The following is a 25,488-nucleotide window of genomic DNA, read 5'->3' on the forward strand; positions in this document are numbered from 1 at the left end:
TGTTAGTACCAAGCGTGAAAGCCGGTCGTGGGTGGAAAAGAAGAGAAGGACGCGGTCCGGCGATAAAGTGATAACCACGTGGTGATAACCAGTGATAACCATCAGTGGTGATAACTTTTCTGCGTGGTGATACACATGGTTGATGCACTGATGGAGGAGCCACTTACGCTGAAAGACATTGGGCTCAGTCATATTTCCAAACCCATGCAAAGCCTCGTGCACGAATGCGCAGACTTTCTCGGCAGCTCCGAGACTACGTCAGGTGCGTGGGCATTTTTATTTATTTATTTATTCAAAGTACCTCAAAGGCCTGTCGGCATTACACACGAATAAGGAATGGCAGTGAGCACGCCAATTCCATACAAACAACAATACACACCTGCGCGCATCAAAATAAACCAAACATTTGCACAGCTGGGTGACATAAAGCACATAATGACATAAAAAAAAAAATAATAATACACACATCTGGTAACATTTCGAGTAATAAAAAAATATAGATACAGTGCCCAGTTCACAAGGAAATAATATCGTTACACATTTTTAATTAGCTAAAATATATGTGGTTAACTCTGAACGAAAAAGTGCTGGGTCGGAAAACTGAAACAACGGCATCGGGAAGATCATTCCAGAGCTTGATGGGCAGGGAAGAATTATTGAATGACAATGATGTCCCAGAGATGCGCTTAAAACTCTGTGTTAAAATTACGTGATTCCTTGTTCAGGTGTTCCAGATGCAAGAACCAAGTTTTACAGAAATGTTACGTCGAGTTTCCATTAGACAGACAGATAGAATAATTTTGCTTTATTAGTGACACGCTTTCGAAACGCGAATTTTGCAGTGAAGACTTCATGTTAGAGCGTAGAAACCTCATACTCAATATATTTTGACAGATGTGACACTTCTAACCGAAAAATTGCTCACCGCGCAAGCGATATGCGATGTTGCGTGGGAGAAACTGAACACTGGCTACTGGAAGGATGTTCAAATTGTCTGGCGACACTTGTACAGCTACGGCAGTCTCTTCAAGGCTCTCTTGGAAGTCAAGCTAGGAAGATCCACTCATGTGCGTATATAATTTGAAAGTTGCCTCTGTCTGTCAGCGGCGTTGTGACGCCCGCGGTTGTTCCTTCAGGACGTCTTGCGCAGTTGCGACATGGGACTCCTGTTGGGTGCCCCAATCCTCGACAATATCCTGTCCAGGATAGCAAGCAAACTTCATTCGCGGTTACCACCCGTAACATCTGCAGACCATCTAGAAAAGGTATTTTTGGTTGCTTTTTTTTTTTAGCGTTATCCTTTACGATTGCAGAAAGGTGCTTGAAATTTACACACACTGGTTTTAGTTGTCAGATAGGCGTTTGTAACACCCCAGCCTCCGCGCCAGCTGTTTTAGTTCCCGAGAACGGGTGAATGATTTCAGGCACTGGACAGGTTTTTACTCAGTCTCACTTAAATAACTTTAGTTTGCCCACTGAAGCACTTATTGCTGGTTGGATGCATTAATACAACCCAATAGCTTCGTGAATATGTGAATAAAGATTACGTCCTGTGCTTGTGCAGTATTATATATTGAGGAAGCTCATGGGTTCCTGCCCGTGCACACTGCACAGTGTCCACGTAACAGTACTACTTGCATGGTCATTCAAAAATGAGCCATCCAAAGAAATCTGATGGCCTCGAAGCATTGCTTAGGATTGCTAGTACCATACAGGTACTATCAAGATCAATACGAGTGTGAACACTGCTCCGTGTGGCCCACGGTACTATCAGTGCTCCTTGGCGGTTGCTTTATGAAGTATAAGTGCGCCTTGCGGTCGAGACATATTGTTTCTAGCGATCGCCGCACCATGCTGCACTTCCGGGCCGTGTGCTAGCGAAAAACGGTCGGCGAAACCGCGAAGCTGTTCACCAATGACGAGGCACATTTTTCGCTAGCAATGTGCACCAGCAGAAATAACTTGTATAAATATTTTTAGGGTCATCTTTTTGATTGAGAAGTTTTAGTAGATTATTCCCATGAAGGCCCGTTCACACTCTTGCAACCGAGTACGACCAAAAGAGACGAGACCTGTTGAAACCTCTTAAAACTTTTTAGGACGAGAGAACACACTGGCACTCTGGCGCCATCTATGCGGTGACCCTGGAACTGCATTTCACAAGAGCGAAGGTTTTGCGGGATTCCTGAGGTCAAATGTGCGTAATGCCTATGAGAAAGGCTTGTTTATAACGTTGACAAAAGTTTTTCGAGCCAAGAGAGAAAGGATAATGTGCGAAAAAATTAGAAAAGTTGCTGGACCGCCAAGTTGACCTGCTACCCAATAGATGGCGCCAGTGTATCCTTTCGTTGTAAGAGATATTAAGAGGTTCCAAGGCACCAACCAGGTTCTAAGAGGTTGCAACTGTGTGAATGGGCCTTGACTCTGATAACAACACCCGATACTTCGTCGGCACTTTTAAGCATGCATAATACTGTTATCGCATGCTTAAAAGCGTCGGCGAAGTATTGGGTATTGTTATCAGAGTCATGGGAATAATGTACTAAAACCTCCTAATCAAAAAGATGACCCTAAAAATATTTATGGAAGTTATTTCTGCTGACGCACATTGCTAGCGAAAAAGTGTGCTTCGTCATTGGTGAACGGTTTCGCCGACCGTTTTTCGCTAGTACACGACCCAGAACTGCAGAGTGGCGCGGCGATCGATAGAGACAATATGTCTCGACCGCAAGGTGCACTTATACTTCAAAGAGCAAACGGCAGGGGGCATTGATAGTAACGCGGGCCTAAAGCCCCTCTGTCCTAGGAAAAGTGGTGCCATGTATTGTTGTGGAAATGCTTGAGACACGCGCCGCACGCCACTTCTGGGAAGAGCATGGCGTCTGAAATCTAGCTCAGTGCTCTGCTGTGCCGCCATGATCTTCCCAAGGGCTGCACGTGTCTCGTGCATCGACACACCTTGCGCTACTTTTGAAACATGAAGGGGCTTTACGCGGGCCACACGGAGCGGTGTTTGCACTCATATTGATCATGATAGTACAGGAAATCCCGAATGGCAAATGCCGTAGTCGCTTACCGGTGGCCTGCGGCGGCATGTATCTTTTTGCCAGTTTTTGTTTTGTAGTACAAGGATCCTTCAGCATGGAGTTTAAATACCCTTTTGAGCTTCGGTCATTTATACTTTAGCACACATCCAGCTAACCTTGTTGAGGATTGTGCACCTCCACTTGATGTTGCCGTCACCTGGCAATTGCCAAGTGTCAATGGCGAGACGTCTTCTAGGCCTTGATGCAATGCAAGGGCTATGGGACATTTCGCGAGAGTTGTGTGTGAATAGGAAGTTTGTTGTCCACATTTTTCCACGTTCTGATGTGGAAATGTATGTACTGTATCAAAATCTATTCATACATGTAGATGCATGTGACTTTCAGGTTTTTTTTTTATGTTGCGTGTAAAACCAACATTTTTGTTATACAGTGCACATTGTGCTTTTGATGCAGTACATACAGTGCACCGTATATCGTCTCTGTAACATTAACAACATTGTATAAAAAGTTTGATACCATACCACCGCATCATATCAGCCGCACCAGCACCTGGTAATACTCGTGGATAACTTGCAGGTATGCAGGGCTGTTTATAAGCTGAGAGAAGTCGATGCCAGAAATGTGCTTGAGGAGAAATGAACTCTAACAAGTTTGACCACCATACTAGGTGGAAGGGTTCCTTTTTTGACTGGTTGTGCCTTTGTAGATACTGCAAGGACCTTCCATATTAAAGGGCAACTCCGGCCAAAACTAAAAATGAAATAAATTACTGGTACCGCTGTAGTGACACAAAATACGACCCCAGCCAAAATATTACGTCCGCGGGGCGCCGCATTCTCGACTAATGCCAATATTAAAATGCGACCCGCCGCGAGCCGCTGCTCCTTAGCGGGCGGACATCGGGTTGCCGATCGCTAAAGCAACATTGGGCCGTGACGTCAGTGTCCTTCTCTTTTTTTCCTCAGGTCCTGACGTTGCGCGGAGTGCGCCTCTTTGAGCCGCTACCACCGCTACTTCGGCTTGTGATTGGCGTGTTTAGCCGTTGCTTTTATCTATAGCCCGTGTAGCTTCGGAATAGCCTTTTGTTTATTTGCTTTTGAGGATTCCAAGACTCGTTTTAGCTAGCAACTCGGTGCGCCCAAGACTGCCCAGTTGTTCCTCGAAAGATTTCGAGTACAACTTTTAGCGCATTGGGCTGCTCAAACAACGCGCTGCGTAACACAGAGGTGCTTTTTCATAAGTTTCCAACGGACCGGAAATCGGAGAAGGTGTGGGTGAACGCTGTTCGACGAGTGGACTTTGGACTTAGGCTTCTACGCGCCCGAGAAAAAAAGGAACGAAAAAACGGACGTGTACAGCCCAGCACACGTATGTTCGGGAGCCGCGGCCCACGCCAGAGTGCCCCAAAGCTTCGTGTCTGGGACTGACCCGCAGCGCGAAAGCGAGAGGGCCCCTAGTACGGTACGTCACGTCACTGGCAGCGTGGCGTAGAGCAACGCAATCCACGGAGCCCCGATGACAATTTAGGCCTAGCGACAAGTATGGAAGACCGCACGCACGGCGACAGCCGCCGAGTACGGCACCGAACGAGTTCACTCGTTTTCCAGTCGCTAGCTTTTGGGCATACAAGCGACGAGTACGGCATAGCGCACACACGGCGGCAGCCGCCGAGTACGGCACCATACAAGTTCACGGGTTTTCCAGTCGCTAGCTTTTGGGTATACGCACTAACTCTTGCTACATATGCTGGATAACTACCACGTATACAGAATGAAAACAAAATCAGCTTACCTCCTATCTTTAGACGGCTAGCGCAACAGAGGTAGGTGCTGCTCGGCCTGCGTACTCGTTGAGCGAGAACGATCCTGACGTCACGTTCACGTAGCGGTTGATTTCTAGTGTTGCCAGGGCCTCGATCGGCTTGTTTCGGTTTCGCTGGTTGCGCCCTAAACAAAACTTTGAGGCGTCAATGTCTTTAAAACTACGCACAATAACGAGAAAAAAATTACACCTTGCAATTCAGGGACGCTGACTGCACTAAAAACAGTCATAATCCCAAAATCAAAAGTATGAACCGGAGTTGCCCTTTAACTTGCGAGATGGCACACCTTCCTTGCACATGGGAGAGTATTGTAAGCCGTGCAACTATGCTGATACCATCATGATAATTTTATACTTATTGGAAATGTGTGCCTGGTTCACACAGTGTCATCCTGTTTTGCTTTTGTTTGGTCAGCTCGAAATCCAGGACTCCTGTCTCCCGCCTGTGCCGCTTGAGTTTCCAATCAAGAACTTAGCGTGTCCATCATTGGAGCATTTTGCAAAGGAGTATCTCAATAAAGAAGAACCGGTGATCATAACTAAAGGCATGGACTACTGGCCAGCACTCTCTACAAGACCATGGAGGTAATGATGTCTTCCTTTAATGATGTGAACTATGTGAGGGACAACCGTGAAAATGACCACAGGGCATATTATAGACTTGACTGTAAGCTATCTAAAAACTCTAGTGTTTTTTGTTTTTTTTTCTACTCTCACTTCTTGGACGATAAAGTTTTTTTCAAGACAAATTTCAAATGTGGGGTTTTACGTGCCAAACTAACGAAGGGGCTGCGGAAGACCTGGGATTAATTTAGATTACCTGGAGATCTTTTGACATGCAACCGAAATCTCGATTACACAGCGCCTTTTCTGTAATAAGCCTCTGTCATATTGCGGGCATCTCGGCCAGGACTCAAACCAGCCACTTGAGAGCCGTAGGCCGGCGCTTCGGAGCCGCTGAGGCAGCATAGGTTTTGTGTAGCCTGTAATACGGGCCGGAATAAATCTGCCTTCCACGTAAAAAAAAAAGAAAACTTTTTTTTTGCTTATTCAACATTGTGTTTGGTAACTTTCATGAAGATGGAGCAAGAATTTAAACAGGTTGCCGAAGTTCTCCCTCCCAATAGCCTAATCTTCAATTCTGAAATACACTTTGTGATGGAAGCTTTTATATTTTGTATTGAGTTCTTTGTGTCTTTAGCAATTACCTTGTGGTGTTTGTGGCATTCAGGCTCTTTTTATTCATTTGAGACCTCATCGTTTGTGTAGTTCATGAGATCTCTATAAACTCCTTTCAGCATCCGTTACCTGTTGGAAAAAGTGGGGGGCCGCACAGTGCCCATCGAGCTAGGATCGAAGTACACTGACGAAGCCTGGTCTCAGAAGCTGATGACAGTCTCTGCTTTCGTTGACACATACATACTCAAGGAACAGGTAGCGCAGAAAGCTGTTTCCTATGTGCACAATGCCTTTTGCGTGTCTTGCTTCCCAAGAGTTTCAATTTTTTAACCTCAGGTTGCAAAAACATTTGTCATTTTTCATTTTAATGTTTCATTAGTAGCAAATGGATGGATGGATGGATGCTAATGGGTGTATCCTTTATAACGGGTGGTAGCTTGCACCACCTAGCGTAAAAACAATTCCAAGTCGGATAGGGGCTGCCTGGCCAAGTTTGAAAACTCCGGTTTTTAGTGCATGCAAGATACATGCAGTGATGTGACTGCTGCGCCAATTGCGCCAAACTGCGCCAAGTGGCTAACCCTGATACATCCTGCTACATTTTGCCAAAATATGGGTAATCTGCACCAAGCATGCACCAAAACACCAATTTCAGTTGCCTTTCGAAACCTAAACTAAACTGAGTGCCGTAATTGAGCAAGCCTGTGTTATGTTCTTGCATGGTTCTCTTGCCGTCTCACGTTTCGCGCTCTCGTCGTCTCGTGGGTCTTGTCTCGCTTCTTTTTTTAAATTTCTTTCTTTTATATTTTCAACGGTAGACACGGGTGTACCCGGACGCTCCGACGCTAGCGTGCCGGGTACTAGCCATGCCGTCATGCTGTGAAACGAAATCGCGTTTTTGCGCGATGAGAATTTCTTTGTGAGCTGAAGCACTCGCTCCTGAAAGCAACGGCCATGGGAAACTATATTTGGTCCCTGCCTTCCAGAGACCGTGGTCACACAATGTCGGGTTTTGCCGTCCCCACGTCGCTGTAGATATGACGCTTTTTAAAATTAAACTAAGTACCGCCGTGTGTCCATCAACATTCCTGTTCTTGTTTAAGTGGTACGTTACTATAAAAATCTTTCTTTAACACAAAGACTGCTGTGTCGAAGTATTGATTACATAGGTTTCTCTCGTTGGCCTTCCTTTCGAGAGGGACCCCGGTACGTGAAAAATCTGCCGCAAAAGAAAGTTGGTGAAGAGAAGTGAGCTAAAACAAAGAAGGCAATGTATATACATTGCCTTCTTTCTTGACTTGAACCCGCACAGCATGCTTGTTTCGTTGCACAAAGCGCTCCAAGAACTTTTTGACCCTGGCTCGCAATGTCTTGCATCAATGCGCTCAGGTTCTTTTTTTTTTTTTTTTTTTTTTGTACCTTGTTTGTCGGCCTAGCAAGCACGCGCCGCTGGGCGTTTTTGTCGTATTCTCGACAGTTACATTTTGCATAAAATTTTGGGAGTCAGTTGACGACGGAGCGGAATGGCACGGTTTCGGTTTCGATCGAGCAGCTGTTGTCTTTGCTCGCGTGACGAAGCACGCGCAACTGCAAGCCTGCCGAAGTTGCCCACACGTGCATGCAAACATCATTGCACGACAGAGGCACCAGCGGGACGCTTGCGATTCATTGTATTACATTTGCTTACTTTTGACAAAAATCTGGCACGTTGGGAACCAGTAAGACGGTGGCGAGCGGTTTTTTGGAATTGCTCGACAATGGCTATAGTAATGCGCTGTACACTTGTGGGATGTCTCAGCAGTAAAACCACAAGCAGCGAGTTCCGTCACAACAAGTCATATCAGAGCACAGCACAATGCAAAGAGCGCTTTGTTTGTACAGCACTTAAAACAAATTTTTTTTAATTTTTCTAAGAATATCTGCTTCAAAAGCCACTTTTGCTGCTCTGAAACACTCTTTTGGCTGCTCCAAAAGGTGCTCCAAAATGGCTTAGGCCAATCACATCACTGTACTTGGGACGCAGACAGAGACCACTGGTATTTCAGACGAAATTCCGAGTAGAACTTGTGTCCTAACCGCGCTGTTAGGGTGGTCAGTTGTGGGTTGGCATTTTTGTCGTTCTCACCCAAAACAAGTGGACTCACAAAACAAAGGGCCAGACGTTCCCTCTAAAACAACTTACCAATGTGATACTGGTAGGGTAGGCAGGGTTGAGGATGGTCATCAATCAAAGCATTGTGACATGTTTTCATGCAGTCAAGCTGTGGCATTTGGTGAGGTTTTGTATTAATACAATAATTGTTGTGAGGCCATAAAAATGTATCATTTTGCATTTGTCCCAAGTGGTCAACAAGGATTTTTGAGTTGTGCCAATTCATTTGCTTGTTGTGTTTGCTGCTTTAGCCACTTTCAAACTTGGCCTAATGATAACCTGATATACTAGTTGTTTTTGCACCCCTCTAATAATAAATTTGTATGACATTTCAGAGTCAAGACACGCCGATTGGCTATTTGGCTCAGCATCAGATATTTGATCAGGTATTGAGAAGCCAGTTCTGTCATATCATGTTCTGAATTCTTTTGGAAAAGGTTTATGAAGTCTATTTTGTTAGCAGTTCAGGGAAAGAACATTGAGAGAGTAAACCTGCATAGCACCCGTACCATGTATTTTTCTTACTTTCTTTTTGAGGTGGGGTCTTGAGAAGCCATGTTCTTGTGGGAAGGCATCCTCATTAGGGTAATTTTAAATATTAACCTTTCCACTTTATTGCCATACCATGTTCAACACTTACTACAGTAAAACCTCGTTATAACAAAATGGGATATAACAAACTAATGGATATAACAAAGCAATCATAATTGCCCTTGCTTGCTAATGGTGGGAAGAAATGGACATTGGCTATAACAAACTAATGGTTATAACGAAAGAATTACGACCGCTCCTTCAACTTTGTTATAACGAAGTTTTACTGTAGATGTATGTCAATAGTTTTTGTTGATGCACAGCACACTGAGCTGTCCTCAAGTAAATGACCCAAACGCTTCGCAAGCTGTGCTTGAAGTGCAGCCTTAAAGCTGGCCACATGTGCAATGGGGTCTCTGGCAGGTTAAAATTCGACTGTTTGATGTTGTATTGCACAATCTTCAGTGCAAGGGTGCATTTCTAAGTATTGACTAGCCGCACAAGCGTTCCCATTGTACACTGTGATCTTGCAAGGGTGCATTTCTAAGTATTGACTAGCCGCACAAGCGTTCCCATTGTACACTATGATCTCTTCTAACAGGGCAGTGTTGTGCTTGACATGCACATTGGGCCATTCGGAACAGTGACTTCAAGAGTTTGTTTTTGTGCACTCAGATACCGGAACTGAGAGACGACATCTGTATTCCAACATATTGTTGTCTCGGTGAGAAAGACGAGGAACCAGATATGAACCTCTGGTTTGGACCAGAGGGCACGGTTTCCCCCTTGCACCATGACCCAAAGAACAATCTGCTTGCACAGGTAAGACGTGTTCTTTTTATAATGTTTTACCGGGGAAAACACTTTTTCGGACATGACCAGTACCTTGATCATGGTTAGAGAATATCCTAGGCATAAGCAAAGGACAAAGCGTGAATTACTCGGGGGTCTCGAAGGCTTGTTTTGTCTGTTTCTCTTCTGCAGCAGTGCTGGGGTGAACTGGGGCCACCGCGATATTGTCACGAATGACAGACGATGAGTCAGCAGAAAACAAAAAGAACGAAAGATTTAATGGGGTGAACTTGTACCAGAAACGAAAAAGAAAAGAACGCATGTCAAGAAAGCACCAGCGAGCGTTGACGTTGACGGCAGCAGCAGCAAGCGACAGGGCGTCAGCGTAACAGCTGGCTATCGCGTGAGAGAATCAGTGAATGAATTGGCAATACGGGGCTGGCTCTTCATCTACTATGCCCGTGGTCTCGAATATTCAACCTAGAACGTTCGGGAAAGGGCTAGGGTGAGACTGACTAGACAAGGTCATTCTGGCCTCCTTATCGTTTATGCTCTACTCGAATCTTCTAGATGAACCCTTTATGCTCATGGTAAGAGTGTACGCGAATCTTCTAGATGAACCGAGGAGCGTATCTTTTCGGTCATGCATGTGGCAATATAACAATAAAAACTCAGTACCATTGAACACGTTGGTGACAGAAATTCGAATAATTAATTAGATGTGAAGGACCGTGACTTTATTGTGATTTTGATTTTGTCAAGACATCGCAATTTATCAGTCTGCTCTAGTTAGGATTACGCTGGCCTTTCTTTTCGTGACCTTGAATATATCTGGCAGCATTGTGATAATTCCTGGTATGTGTTGTTTCATAACTGTATCACTAACCTTTATTTCATATACCAGCATAATATACGGTGGCTAATCAGAGAGCTGAAATTCTTTTGCTGCATTTCGTAGGTGAATTGCACTTTAGTTTTAGAAGTTTCTTATGTTGATGCAGTGAACTGCTAGTTGCTTTGCATCAAGTTAACTCTTTTTTCATGCATGCATTCCTAAAGTATGCACCATAATAGCATTAGTGTAAGCGAGGGATCAGCACAATAATTGAAACCCTGACGAGGCACAAAGGGAATAACATAACGAACAAGACGACACAAAATATCAAATGCAGCTAGGTTTATTTGCGAGGGAATAGCAATTATATAGCCATTCCCATGGAGAGGAAAGGGGGAAGACAAAAGACATGCCACCTCAAAGATTTGAAAAGTTTGTGTCAATTGACGATAATGACTTATCCTTTTCTCATTTATCATAGTGAACTCTAAATCCCCCTACAATAATGTCCATAGGGCAATGTAGGTAATTTTTAAATAATAATTTATTTACTGCCCTCCAACCTATGCTCCGTTTCGCCTTACACCCGAGCGCAGTGGATGGTACGAGCCGTCGGAGGAAATCCAAGGCCGTGTGAGTGTCACATGATCTTAGAGAGGGGGCACAGCGATGTGCAGAAAGTGTATCACGGGCTATGTCCACAGAGCAGGATTGACTAGGTTAGCTCGTAGCATCCGCTGCATTTGGACATAAGGTGAGACGGAGTATAGACACCACACATTCAGCAGACACCCGCCGCCAAGTGACCCTACATAAATTCCCGTCAAGACTGCAAAAGACAGCAATCTCCCCCCCCACCCCTTGACACCACCAGCAACACAAAGCAAAAGCCCAAAAATTACAACAAAAGAAACTTTTTCATTTGTTTGTTCAAAACTATAGACAGCTGGCTTAAGCCAGCTGTTTATAGTTGGGAACTCAGTATTTGTGAAGTAAAAAAAAAAAAACAAAAAAACAATATCCCAAAGTCAAAGTTGAAGTTCCCGCATGGTCCGCACCAGTGCAGTGACAGCAAAGTTTGAGTCGTCCTGCAACTCAAGTTTCTCTCACGCCTCCGAACTGTCCTGACCCGAAGTGTCGTGTTCGCCCACGTCCCATGATCAACCGCTTTCCTCTGTGAATGCTGCCTGTCGCTGTGAGCAGACGACACTTCACTTGAGTTTGAAGCTCTTTTAGGACCCTTTCAGCTATCTCAAATTCTTTGAAACAGTTTGAGGTGGAAGAGAATGTGCACTGGACTTTTGTGAGTGAAGTAGGGGCCATGTCGCACCGGTTCTGCGTGAAAAGCTGCCCCGGCGGAGTCGCAACTGGAACTACAATACACAGACATCAAACCCAGTCGTTTTGACCGTTTGGCGATTTCCTTTTCGAAGCCCGAGAGGTCGTCAAGCACCTAAAAAAGAGAACTTCGTCCGATTCCTTGACTCGCCAGTCATCCTCAGTGCATGTTCCAAGCACTGCCATATTTTCCGGGAGAGAATAAAAAGCCAGGAAGCGACATTGGTCCGGACTCAGATTTTCGGTATTTCAAAAAGAAGGGCTGTAGTGTGCCGTTATTAAATATTATAGAAATCTCACTTACAAAGCTTACAAATTTTATAGTCAGTTACGTCACAAATGAAAAGAAGTAAGGAGGTGAGAAGGGGAAGAGACGATCGCCAAAGATAAAAAGTCACGGGGGAAACATTTTTTTGCATTGTGATATTATTTTGCCTGTCTATGACTACAACTTGCATCATTTTAGACGACAGATAAAAATACAACCTTTTGAATGTTGGTGTCCCTTTAAGTATAAGGGACCACGGAAATTTTGTATGCCTAAACCTATGGTTCAAAACTATAGAAATTTTCTATAGTTTTAAACGAATGCGTGAAAAAATTCTTTTTGTTGCGAGTTTTGTGTTGTTGGTGGTGTTGAGGGGTGGGCAGTCCACAGGAGGTGGATTGGAACATTGGTGTCTTTCGCTTGGTTCACTAGCCTTAACGGAGATTATCAAGTCGGGTGGGTCGCCTGGCGGCAGGCTTCTCATGTTGATGGAGTGTCTAGGTTGAAGGTCATTCTGTCCGGCTAAGTTCCATCAACTCTTTGTTGGTGGCATGTTTTTTTGTCTTCCCTCTTTGCTTTCTGTGGGGACAGCTATGTATAGCTGTTCGCTCGCAAATAAGCCCAGATGCGTTTTAGATTTTGTGTCGTCTTGCTCATTATTTTATTTCCTTCGTGTCTCGGGGTATAGATTATTATGGCTTCCTAACCAGCTCGCCTGCACACTTTTGCTTCGTGGATCAGCACTACTATATTGATAAAACATTTTATCCAAGAATTCTACAAGCTTTGCTGCCTCTGCATACATTTTAGCACACTGGTAGGTTCAGCTTTTGGTTTTATGCTGCATTAGCAAAATGTGAAAAACCAGTGTTCAAGCATTTTCACTAGCAGCACCACACCTCATGCTTCCACAGTGTAAAAGGATGGACTAAAATTATAAAATGGATGAATCGCCATGATGAGAAAGTAGGGGTCAGAAGTGACACCAAGGTTGTTTTTAAGTCGCACCTGGAATGTTGAGAAGTATGTCAGTTGTAGCAGTCTAAAGTAACTTGGTCTGTAACTGATATTCCACCAAGGACTGAAGCGTATTTTTGTCGATCTTTATGAGCTAGAATCCTTTCTTGGGAGCCAATGAAAAGAGCTTGTCTGTGGTATACCCAGTTACCTTATCATGACTTTTGTTTCATTTTGTGTTATTGGAGGGCTTGTTATTTATCACAATCATATCTCTTTGCTCAGGACATTACTATCGTATCAGCCACAAAGTGCACTGAGGCAGGGTGCATGTCTTGTAAGTCCAAGTAACAACTTCAAGAACTGAAGTTTCATGCGATGGAACGAACAGTGCAGGTCACTATCTGAAAGTCCTGTTTCGCGATATTTACGAGAAGCCTACGCTTTGTTTTATCTTGCGATAAACCGCAGAGGGTGTTCTGAGCCACCAAAGTTTCTGTGCCACGCGACCTTCGATAGAGGTCCCGTGATGCACGAGGCGCATAGTCGCATGGTACGTTCACAGCACCGGATTGTCTGGGACGACTCGCAGCGTCTGCCATAGTCCATCGTAAGGTGAAACGGAGTATACACCACCTCAACTCAGACGTCACGCCGACGTGATGGCGTTGCTGTCGGTGCAATGCCAGCGCGGGAATCTGGTTTCTACGCAAACGTTGTGCCCACACCTGGTGTGGGCCAACACGAGGTTGTCTGTAAACAATGCGTTGGTGTATAGTGTGATGGCCAAGCTATGCCTGAACATGCCACAAACATGCTTGCAGGATCTTTGTGTCGTGCTCGATGAAGATGCTAGTGAGGAAACAAAAAGATACTTTGCCAAATGCGAGTTTGCTTAAACACGGGAAGATGTTGTGTGCCAATCTGCTTCTGGTTTTTCCTTCTGAAATTAAGTCACGTGCGAATAGTGGATTTTGAGTTCAAAGTGAATAGTGGTTTTGGCCGAATATTTTCAAATCGAATATCGAATAGTTTCTCCGAGCCTGCACTACCGCACCATTCTTAAACGAAATACGAGCTGAACATGTAAAGGTTGTTCCTGAGCTTCCACTCGTTCACTTCTAAGCTCGGTTAATTTTCATACAACCATATTTATAAACTGTGGCATGTAAACAACAAATTTGTCGCAGCTATCCTAATCGAAGGGATTTCTAAATCTATGTGCTATCCGGAAATATTTTTTTCAATTTCAAACTTGACAAAAAAAAAAAAAAATTAACACAAACGATAAACACGGGTTGTCAAGACGTCGTTGCCTAGCCATATACTCATGCATAATCTCGGCCGGTTAGCCCCGTTGAGTGCACTTCTCACCGAGCACCTGTGCACTGCGGAGGAGCAATACCCGCAAGCGGCGCGGGTGTTTCTTCCCCTCAGTTCACAAGTGCTCGGTGAGAAGCGCACTTCACGGAGCCAACCCGCTGCGATCAACACTTAAAAAGCATGAACATCGCAGTTCATCTCGAAGCGAGTATCGAATAGTGCATTATTAGAAACTACTATTCGAAAGTTTGAATATGCTTAACCCTAGAAATTAACATCATGAAAGACAGTGTAAAAGAGGTAGCCCACACAGTCTTGCATGCATTGTTGATTTGTGTTGGTGGCACCTACAATGATAACCCCAGTTGCTGAGAAATAACAAATTTGGTTACACCTCTAAAGAAAGTAAGCAGAAGAGTGCATTCCTCAGACCTGTTTTACGAGGAATAAATATGCTTGCCAGTTATGGTTGTCTAGAGTCTACAGTCTGGAGGATATAGTACGTAACTGTTAGGTGTTTGCTGAAGTCAGTTTTCATTTGGAAGGTTTACGAGAGAATTTGTAATTGACATTGGTTGTGTTGTGCTTTATAGGTGTTTGGCCACAAGTATGTACGACTGTATAAAAAGCAAGAAACTCCATTTCTCTATCCCCACGAAGATCGTCTTCTGGAAAACACTAGCCAGGTAATATATTGTTTGTTGAACATAAGGAGAGCCCTCACAGTAAACCTTTTCTTGTGCAAGTTGCTGTTAAGCCTTTTTGAAGTGTAGGAATCGCTCGATTATGAAGGAAAAATCTGGTTTCACAAAATCATTGCGTGTTTACATTTATTTTCAGGTGAATGTGGAAAATCCCGACTTTGAAAAGTTTCCTTCATTTGCCAATGCAAGGTACTCCGAGTGCATCCTCAAACCAGGCGAAATGCTCTTCATCCCTCCGAAGTGCTGGCACTTCGTTCGCTCCTTGTCACCCAGTTTGTCCATCAGCTTCTGGTGGGAGTAGCAGCAAGCTGCTGCTGTGTGTTTAAGTGTACCCATAGATGTTTGCAATGTTTTGATGCTGGCAGTGCATGGCAACACCAGCATTTGTTCAATACATAAAGCTGTATAGCATTTTATTGGTTATCACTGGGTGTGTCCATGAACAATGGTTCCCAAGAGAGTATTGAAGCGTGGCTGCTTGTTCTTCCAATGACTTCCAGTCTATTCTTGAAGAAATGGCTGTACATCTTGTTAAAGGATCTCTGACAAACAGGTTTGATGAAAACCCTGCCTTCATTCTCAGTCACGGCGACTATTGCTGCAGTGTGGTAATCGACCAGCGTTGACTGGACCAGATCTGCGCCCACCCCAAGTATCTTAGCTCAGGCACTTGTAAATAACCTAAGTAAAAAAAAAAAAAAACGGATTTGTTTTTGGCGCTCAGCAGATCACTTGCTTTCCAGACAAAAGAAATCCGGCTCCACTGACTGTAGGGTTGGCATGAAACTGGACCTTCATTTCATCATCCAGGAATTCAATGGTGCCTGCAAAAGAAAGTTAATTTGAGTAATGGGAAAATTTTGACTCGTGTTGTATCTGAATAGCAATAGTGCTTGCGCCTTTTACAATGTATGAAGCCTGCAACACAAACAAATGCTGAAGAGATATGTCCAAACCAAAAGCCAGTGCTAAATATTCAGAGCCCAATGCTTCATTTCTGGCTTAGCATTGTACTTTCTTTTCAGCATTTTTTGATATTTTGGGGTGGCCTACGGGATTTATTTAAAGATCATAAGCCAAACCTTGAAACCACTTGTGATTCTACTGTCTGTCGGTTTTTTGTTCTTTCCCTCAAACATTTTAATTGTAAAATTTACAACTCATTGAGGAGGTGATACAATTAAATTAGTACTCCCAAATGCATTGGCTGCTCTATGAGCCCAATGTTTATTATAATGAAGAATGATTAATTAAAGGAGTCATGAAACACTTCTCCAACTTTTTCCTATTTAGCTTTCCTGCTCAACTCAAAAATCACGCATTCTACTAAACAGCTCAAGAAGATGGAAAGGGGGGAGTCGCCTCTTGCTCTTGATCTCGTTTGTGTACCCGGGCACAGCCATTTTCCCCCTAAAAGATTAGCCCGTCGCTCAAAATTCAGACAAAAGTTGCTTTCCCCACCGTGTTCCCCCAAAGCTGACAGTGCTGTGGAAGCTACGTGCTTGTTGGGAGAGCCAAACTTTTGTCACGTGATCACGCTTTTTCGCACACACCCACACGGAGAGAATGAGGTTAGGTGATGATTGGTCCGACAAGCGTGTTGCTCCCACCACAATGTCAGCTTTAGGATGAAGGGATTAAGTGAGGTCCGGTGCCGTGTGACGTTCGTTTGGGCCCGGTGACGCGCTGCGGGGTCCGCGGATGTATCGCAGTGAAAAGGCAGAGAGCTTACGAAGAGAAGGAGGTACGAAATAGTCCGCTTTTTTTTTTTTTCTTCAAATTTTCGTACTGAAAGTCAGGCTTTTGACTTTCTACCTTTTTTTCTTTTGGCCCACTGAACGATGTGCTATTAGTAAAATCCCAATTTAAATTGACTTATTCCAGCCCAAAATTCGTTTCGTGGGCCTTTTAAGGGGGAGGACACTACCTGGGAATGTCAACCATTGAACTGCTCACTCAATCAGTGTGATATTTGCAGGTGGTGTTCGTAGCAATGTAGTAGGTCTAAGGAGCGCATGCAAAGTTTCAGTGAACCAATTTTATGAGGTACTATACCCCAAGAACGAAGTATGGAATCTGCTCTGTCGCTGAGAGATGTTGTGATAACCACATATTTTCTGGTGGAATGCAGAAAATATGCCTTATTTTTCACATTTACGAAGTTTTGCAAATTAATATTTTTTATAATAAGGGAACAGGAAAATGCAAAATCTAAGTGCATAGTAACCGTCTTCATAAAATTTTGATATATGAGCCGGAAAAATTAAGTCTCGATAGTTTCACTGTGAAACAATAATTTTATTAAGTGAAATTTATGCCAAAATGTGGAACGGAGAAAAACTCCTTCAAACTGCTTGACTCTCAACCTTTCTTTAGCATCAATGGAGTGAAAAGAAATTTATAAAAAAAAATAACTATGCATTCTTAACAAAGGAACTTTCAATCAATTTGCATCAAAATCCAACAAAGTTTATGAAGTTTCATTAGGCACTTTCGAAATAATATTCCGATTGACTCTATGAATATGCCAACTGCCTAACTCGTATTGTAATCTCATTGCTCATTTTTTCAAAATATTTTATTGTCATAACAGGACTGCTAAGCTATTCCAAATATTATCATAAAATTAATTTCATATGCTCGTATATAAGATCTTACTGTATAGCCCCCTCAGTGCTTCGACCATTTATGAGCCGTTACTGCAGTCGCAAGAGATGGTCAGATTCTCCCCTTTCCTTCAGGGTCAGCGCGTGAGATTACGTGCTGTTACCTCCAAGTCGCCTCAAATGGTTTCTAGCTGGCTGGCATTGTTTCGAGTACGAGATCAGTGTGTAAGACTACGCCAGCTTCCATTTATAGCACCCACACCAATCGTGACGCCAAGAATGGCAACCGTGGGCTATTCAAGTTTGCTGCAATGGCCCAAGTCGCCCACAGTACGACAAGGACTCACGAGTGGTGCCGTAGGCCTGCTTCCCGCAGAACCTGAGGTTGTTGAACTGGAGGTAGTCCTTGGAGCAGCCGGAGTCCTGCTCCAAGTCGAAGGCCTCCATCTTGACTTCGAGGGCGCACACCCTGAAGTCGTGCTTCTTGACCGTGTACACGCAGTGGGTGCTGGGAGGGTAGCCTCCCTGTCGGAACCCGGGGCTCATCAGCTGGAAGCTTTCCCTCCTCACTGTCTGGTCGCAGCCTGTTGCGCGGAGGGGCATTCAGAACACGCTCGTTGAAGCATGGAAGGCTCTTTAAACGGATACTGAACGGAAATTTCGGACTTACAAAATAACACTGGACGGATAGGCGGGACGCTGCAAAACCTCAAAAACATCACTCGTACAGCGATATCTCAAACGGATCGCCGTATTTTTGGAAAAGAAGCGCGCGATTGAACACGGCCGACGAGACAAGTCACATCACGACTCTCATCCCCTCTCCTCCTCGCTACGTCCCGTCGAGCTTGGTCGAGCTGGTGAACCGAAGCGAGGAGGAGAGAAGCGAGGCCGCTTCCCCTCATTCTCACATTTTCCAGGAGGATCGTGACGTCATAGCCCTCGCTGGATCGCGCCCTTCTTTTCCAAAAGTACGGCCCTCCGTTTGAGATATCGATGTATGAGTGATGTTTTTGAGTTCGTAGCGTCCCGTTCAACACTTCTGCGACCTTGTTTTGCAAAATCCCAATTTCGGTTCAGTATCTCTTCGATTGAACCCCCTAATCCCAGAAATTTGCCCGTCCGTTTATCCGATAAATTTAGCGGGGAATTCGACGCCACACGACCTTATACACCAGTTCAGTTTTTTCACTACATTTCACCCTACGTGAATTTTCTAGCCTAATTTAGCAAGCAAGTTAATAAACAATAGATCCTTCGCTTCCCGAAACTACCGTTTAATGTCCTAAACACATACTGCATTCCTTGCATTATAGAACTTAGAAAAAAGTGCTACTGATTCTCTTTTTTTAAAGTGTGTTTGTCTTTGGTGCTATTTATTGAGATATTTTTAAAGCCACAGGAGAGTGCAGATGTTCATTACTGTTTCGTGTCTTCGGGCATCTGCATCCTTCTTTATTGAAAAAGATAGATAGTATTGACGGTTTCAAAGAGGGGACATAGACATCGTGCGTTTCTAATCGTAAAACACAAAACAGTGCCGGGCGTGCTGCAATTAACGCTGTTGGACCTTCGTATTTTAAACACCTACCGTTCCCTGCTTGAGGTTTGCAGAAGTACTTATGGGTTTTGTTGCTGCTGTTTTGAGATCGCACAAGCGAATATTTTTGGGTTTATTGGGTTTTCATTGGAAAGGGGCCACATTTCGAAGTTGACGCAGAAACTGTAGAAAACATGCGTTCCCTTTGCTTTGGAAAGGTGTTTCCGTTTACTCACTCTGTTAGGTGTGCAGAAGAGTCTGAGTAATTACTGGTTGGCACGAAGCGAATAACATTTATTCTTTATCGTGCGCTTGCCTACGATTTGCCACGTGCAATTGTGGGCCCGAAAAAAATGTTGACCGGCGTGTTGCCATGCCGCAGAGCTATATTTTTCTGCATCATGATTCGTGAGGAGCTACATTAAAGAGCTCGTGTCGATTATCAATAATGGTCACGTTCTAATTGATGAGAAGCTACAAAATGTGTATAAAAGTTAACGCTACGAATAATATAGACGTTTTTTGGGGTTGCGCTACAGGAGCGTTATTTTTCACGCCAAAATAGTTCGAGAGGAATTCGGCAGTTAAGTGACACTTCGTGAGACTGACCTTTCAACCCAAGTGGGAATTCATTGATGCATGGTCAGCACCGCTTAACCTTTGGCATATATAGTTAAGGTCTTTCCAGCACGGATATTTGTCGCCATCCTAGGTTTTGCGTATGCATTTGGACAGTTGGCGCGCGTTCGTTGGCTTACTTTGTGCCGGCAGTGGAGGTCTGATGCAGCCACTGCTCAGTTGCGTCACGTCCAGATGGAATCCGGACTTTTCGCTGACGCTGTCCGAGTGAAGAATAAGCTCGAGGGAGTTCTTTCCTTCTGGGAAATCCACGATCACTGAAAAAAACCGAATACATCGCGGCAGTGAACGTGGATTCAGAACCAAAATATGGCCCCGTTGATAACCCTGTTGGTGCCATAGTCTTCAGCTCTGATCCCCGTTTTTCACTACCGCTCTTGCAAGATACCCTCGGTGGAGCTAGAGCCACTAGATATGCTGCGCTTTGAGTATCGGCTGTCCATCTTTCGATTATCTTGTGGACGCCGCCATTACCTACAATTTGAGAATGCAAGTTTCTAAGCTTGGAATACGGTGTCTGGAAGCTTGGACGATAGACAGCTTTGGGGAACCGTTGTTGCACGTCCCATGCGATACGATGGGCCCTGTGGTACGCACCACGCATGCGCTGTACAGAACACACTCATATGCGCAGTTAATACCGAAGGGCCTAACGCACTGTTTCGGATGTGCAAAAATTGTTTCTTAAAACTCCGATATCGCTTTGCCCGATCGCGAACTGTTTTACTACTTGTCGGTGACGAAAGAGCTTTTCCTGCGATTGGAGAGAAGGCTTCAGATATCTTGCAACCGCGATCTTGAGCACCAAGATGGCTGAAGTATCGTTATCCTGAAGCGTAGTTTATGGAGTAGCTCGAGTTTGGGTGATTTGTTTTCTGCCGTTTGCAACAAAGGGCAGTTTTCGTAAACCGCGTATCGTAGCAGGTTGCGGAGAGCGATGCAGGACGGCGAAAACGATCTACGAAGACTCGCGGTTTTAGTGGATCGTACGCTAAAGCTTTGCGGGTCGGGAATGCGCATGGTCAGAACGCAATACAAGGGCTAGCGTATTGCGTATACGCAATACGCTAGCCCTTCTGCGCTGGGGATTTTGCGCCGCGGGCTTAGCGGGAAGCTCTCGAGAAATCTCGGAGCCCAGCGAGAGCACCTGTTTTCAGATGGCGGTTACCTGGACCGGGCGCAGCATGGGCGACGTAGTGTTCGCGAAGTTCAGTGTTATCTGCAATTACGTGGTGTTAAGATCGGCAATTTTTTTTTTTTTTCGGGACCCTACCGCAGTCTGGTCTGATCGCCGTGCAGCTGAAGGAGTACATAGTGAAAATGTTCACCGCTCGCAACGTGCGTGAACATTACGATCTGCTCAACGGACGAACGACTCTTCAAAATATCGCCCAAGGTGTCGCCGTGCACTGGACATCAGTAGGTCTGGGTCTCTTCCCGCGACAGCACTGATAAAAGGTGCGGTTTCCACGGGGCGATTGAATTCGGCTACGCACTCGTACTTGTAGACTCTGTACCCCGCAGAAAAGCGCGCGGCTGCGGCTTGGCTTAATTTAAAATAAAATGTTTGGAAACGTTTTCATATTAAATATTTCTTTCGAGGAGCGTGGAGGTGCTGTAAGCACGCGGAATTCTACGGCTCTGGCAAATTGAATCAACAAAATCATGCGAGATGTTCATTCTGCAACGTTTAAGGAACGCGCAACTAAAATCGGTCCGAGCAGTTAGTTTTTAGCGTACGCCGTACTATTGCGTATTGCGTAAGACTCAGCAACGCTATACTACAACTGTCGTTATCGGATTCATATGAAGCATTTATTAAAACTCCTCAATGCTAGGTCGCTACGTGCCTATTTCCGAAACTTTCGATTATCGATTCTAATAACGTACTATTCAACTTTTGCGTCTGAATACTGAAGCGTGAAAAACATGAACAAAAATGCGTCACGTTGCCGAGCAGCGCTACTGCCGCGCCGAACACGGCACCCCACGTCACAGCGTCAGCAACGGCTGCTACGGTTATGCCGCTCGGCTGCGCAACGCGACGCTATTTTCTCACACTCAATGTGTTTCAAGCTTGTCACAGCGCTCAAAAGTTTTTCATCATTTCTTCCAGGTTCGTTAGGTGCTCTTCTCCTTGGGCACTGGAGCACCGAGGAGAAGCGACATTCGCGGGGTCGACACATCGTGTGACGCGATTCGCGCGGTCCGCGCAACTTCCGTGTAACGCGCTTCGTGTAAACTTTACGCAGCGTGACAACGAATCACGCTGTTATGCTTCTCTAGCCGGGAATACTACTCCGAAAGCACTGAATTGCCATAACAGTCGTCCCCTCCCGCCGTATTGTTGGAACAAAACTTGCACTGTACTCGTGGACAACTTTTTCTGGCATTTTCGAAGTGAAGACCGCACGAGCACAGCTGTGATCGGTGCCCATAGCTTTGGTTTCGTTGCCAAGAAAAGTTGTCCCCAAGTATAATAGGATCAAATACGCCTGGCACAAAGAAAAGCTTGTTTCGTGAGATTCGCGCATGGCTAATGCCCGCTTCAGACGGGGCAATTTCTCCCAGCAACACGAACCGCCCGCGTTCACACGCAGCAACCGAATCGCTACGATTTGCTGTCATCATCATTAAATAGTGTTGAGAATACTAACTCATCTTTCTGAAACGGATTATTCCCAAAAGTGATCCATTTCAAACCAGGACCAATAGTCGTTCTCATCATCACCGCCACATGGCGTGTCGCGTGAAAATATCGCGTCCCTGATTGGCTGCTGCCGCTTCAAACGTCTCCGTCGAGCTGTCCGAGTTGCTCGTCCGTTTCGCGAGCCGGACGCGACCTGGGCAACTCCTGTTGCACCTAAAACTTTTGTTTTTTTGTTAATACAAAACTTGCGCAATTTTGTGCATGTGGCTTGGCCGCACGACAGCTGCGGCCGCGTGCATAGAGGAAAAGCGCTCCTTCAGGAGGGGACACCGACGCAGCCCTCGGGCCTCGTACATGCTCGGAGCAGGTGATCGAGCAATGGCTGACTCAGATAATTAATTGGAAAATCGGCTACTGGATAATTTTTTTTAGGTGTTACTGTGCTTGAATTTATCCAATCGGAAAGAAGGAAGGCTTCCTCCTTTTCGTAACCGAGAATACGGTTTCGTAGATTGCTGCGCAGATGGTCGTTGAAATACGGTAGCATTTCGCACCGTTTTGTGCTGCGTCAACGTTTGTTTCGTAAACTGCTAAGGAACTGCTGCGGAAAATCGAGGAATATCTTTTTCGTCGCTGTCCACAAAGTCCCTTATCACGCATAAAGCCAGTTCGCACAATTTGCTGATTTAACCGTCTACTTCCGGCCTCCCACGCCCAACCATCGACTTTTGTTGTAGCATTTCTGGAATATAAAATGTTTCTTACTATATCGATATAAACATAACACTTTTTCACCATCTTGCGCGGTCTCCAAAACGGAAATATAATCGAAAATAGCCAGATAATTGAGCCGTATTGACCGAAGAAAACGAAGGTTACGAAGCCGCCGAAAGACGAAATCTTTGACGGCGCCGGGATTCAAACTTCGGGTCTCCCCATTTCCGGTCGGGAATCGGGAACATTTGTTGGAAAGCGTGCAGCCTGCTTCATTGTTTACACACCGAGTGACAGACGCCTAAGTTCGTAAGGATCTCGTCAGAAGTGACGTTTACAAAGAAAAATCTTGCCGAAGAAAGGCACTCACGAGTCTGTCCGTCCCTGCGTCCGCAGTAGCGCGTGCCCTGGATGTCCAGGTAGTCCGAGGTGCAGACGCCGCCCAGCGGGGAGCCCACGTCGAAGCGGGAGAAGCGCAGCTGGGCCCTGCACACGCTCGGACTGGCCCTGTGGATCCAGTAGTGGCAGTCCAGGTTCGGCGGGTACGCGAACGGGTGCCGGGGGCTCTCCAGCACGCCCGAACTGTAGTGCAGGCGCCCGCACGTGCCCTGGGTCGGCTGGGACGACGAGGACGGCACGCTCCCGGGACCTGGGCGAGGTTCAAGGACTGCTGCATTGCAGTTGGGAACCATCGTGGAGTCGGCTCATTTGTATGCAAAAATGCTGGGGACGCGCGAAGAGGGGATTTTCGGTTCGAAGTGAATAGTGGTTTTCGCCCAATATTTTCGAATCGAATAACTTCTCCAAGCTATGCGCCGAGAAAAATCCCGCTGAATTCGTGAAGATTGGTCTCAAGCTTTCACTAGTCCATTTCTAATCCAAGTTAATTTTGATCTATACTTCGTCTCATCCTACGATGGACTAAAGGCCAAAGCCACGGGCCGTAAGGTCCAATCACGTTGCAAGCTAAACTATGATACGCTTAGCATTGGTTAGGAGTGGACGAATGATCCTCCGAGTCCAAAAGCGCTGCATCATTTTTATAGCCTCGACACTGCAAAGAGCCTGTATGGCATAGCTTTTTTTTTGCAATGTAAAATTGCTGAGTCACTCAGTGCTATTCAATCCAAACTACCGTCCGCCCCTCCCCCTTAGTGATTCGAGACGCGGGTGCCGATATATACGCGCATCGAAGCGAAATACCACGCAACTTGTAAGTGGCTCGTGATCGGATCTGGCGGTCCGTAGCTTCTGCCTTTAGTCCATCGTAGGGTGAGACGAAGTATAACTATATTGACTGTGACCTCAGAAAGTCCAATGCCTACATTGGGATGGCAAGCAAACGATGCATTTGACATACCATTAATCCTTAGAGATGCGCAGCTAAACGTAATGTAATGATTTTTTTTTTGCTATATGGAAATATTTTTCTTTAATCTCGAAATTAAAAAAAAAAGAAAGAAAATCTATAGTGATGAACGCAGGTTGCCGAGACATATGCGGCTGCCTAAAAAACACTCTGTATTATATTCATAGTTTAATTTTGAAAATTTCACTGCAATGTAGATACCGACATTCACAAAGTTTTTGTTTCCTTTTAAATACACCAGGCGCGCGATCTGAAGGTGCGTGTTTTTCTCCTGAGCGCGCGGCTGCAATATTCGTACTTCTTGAAGTGTTGATCGTGGTGGGTTACCCCAATTCAGCGCGCCTCTTACCGAACACCGGTGCACTGCGGAAAAACAACACTCGCGAAAGCAAAATCCGCGGGTATTGCTTCTCGGCAGTGCACCGGTGCTCGGTAAGAAAAAACGCTGGTTGAAAAATGCGAATAACACAGTTCATCTCGAAACGAATATTGAATACCGTATTGCTCGAAACTACTTTTCGAAAATTCCTATATTCGCACAATCCTAAAGCACACTAATGAAGGGACTGTGAAAAAATAAAGTTCACACTTTCTGCTTTAATAGCAGCAGCTAAGCAGTCACCGCTTACCAACTGAGGTGATACTAATAATAAGGTAAATAAAGGACGTTAATTGAGCCTCGGATATTATTTGGACGTATCGGTGGAAAAATGTATAGGCACCGATAATTACTCGGTGTTTCGTTAGTCTGCCTCCAGCGTGTCGTTTGAAGGGCATTACAGAATTCACACGGGGTCTTCTGAGAGTAACGTTCACTTTTATACTACCGAAGGAAACAACCAAATATATCGTGCCGGAGTGCATTTCTTGTATATTATTACACTTGCCTTTGCCGTTTCTTCGCGCTTTTCTTTTTTCTTTTTTTTTGACAAAAAAAAGGGGGGGGGGCATTTTGCGTATTTTGCGTTTATGCACAGTTGATACCGGCGGTTTTTTTTTCCGTTCGTCAAAGGACCGTGTGAT

The 25,488-nt window shown here is 45.0% G+C and overlaps 2 protein-coding genes across 2 annotated transcripts; one reads left to right on the forward strand and one right to left on the reverse strand.

The window, feature by feature from the left end:
- Positions 1 to 2: 2 nt before the first annotated feature.
- On the forward strand, positions 3 to 15,512 carry LOC8031971 (lysine-specific demethylase 8). Its single transcript, XM_042292294.1, has 9 exons — positions 3 to 262; positions 895 to 1,067; positions 1,137 to 1,265; positions 5,284 to 5,453; positions 6,167 to 6,302; positions 8,535 to 8,585; positions 9,406 to 9,552; positions 14,837 to 14,929; positions 15,084 to 15,512. The coding sequence occupies exons 1-9, from the start codon at positions 136 to 138 to the stop codon at positions 15,246 to 15,248; spliced, it is 1,191 nt and encodes a 396-aa protein (XP_042148228.1). The 5' UTR covers positions 3 to 135; the 3' UTR covers positions 15,249 to 15,512.
- LOC121832914 (cubilin-like) lies at positions 15,335 to 23,788 on the reverse strand. The gene is made up of 4 exons (XM_042292547.1): positions 23,467 to 23,788; positions 19,852 to 19,989; positions 17,901 to 18,137; positions 15,335 to 15,771 (listed from the first exon to the last, which is right to left on the reverse strand). The coding sequence occupies exons 1-4, from the start codon at positions 23,786 to 23,788 to the stop codon at positions 15,668 to 15,670; spliced, it is 801 nt and encodes a 266-aa protein (XP_042148481.1). The 3' UTR covers positions 15,335 to 15,667.
- Positions 23,789 to 25,488: the final 1,700 nt, after the last annotated feature.

The sequence above is a fragment of the Ixodes scapularis genome, unplaced genomic scaffold (assembly GCF_016920785.2).
Source record: "Ixodes scapularis isolate PalLabHiFi unplaced genomic scaffold, ASM1692078v2 PGA_scaffold3__209_contigs__length_174095766, whole genome shotgun sequence".
Classification (NCBI taxonomy): Eukaryota; Metazoa; Arthropoda; class Arachnida; order Ixodida; family Ixodidae; genus Ixodes; species Ixodes scapularis.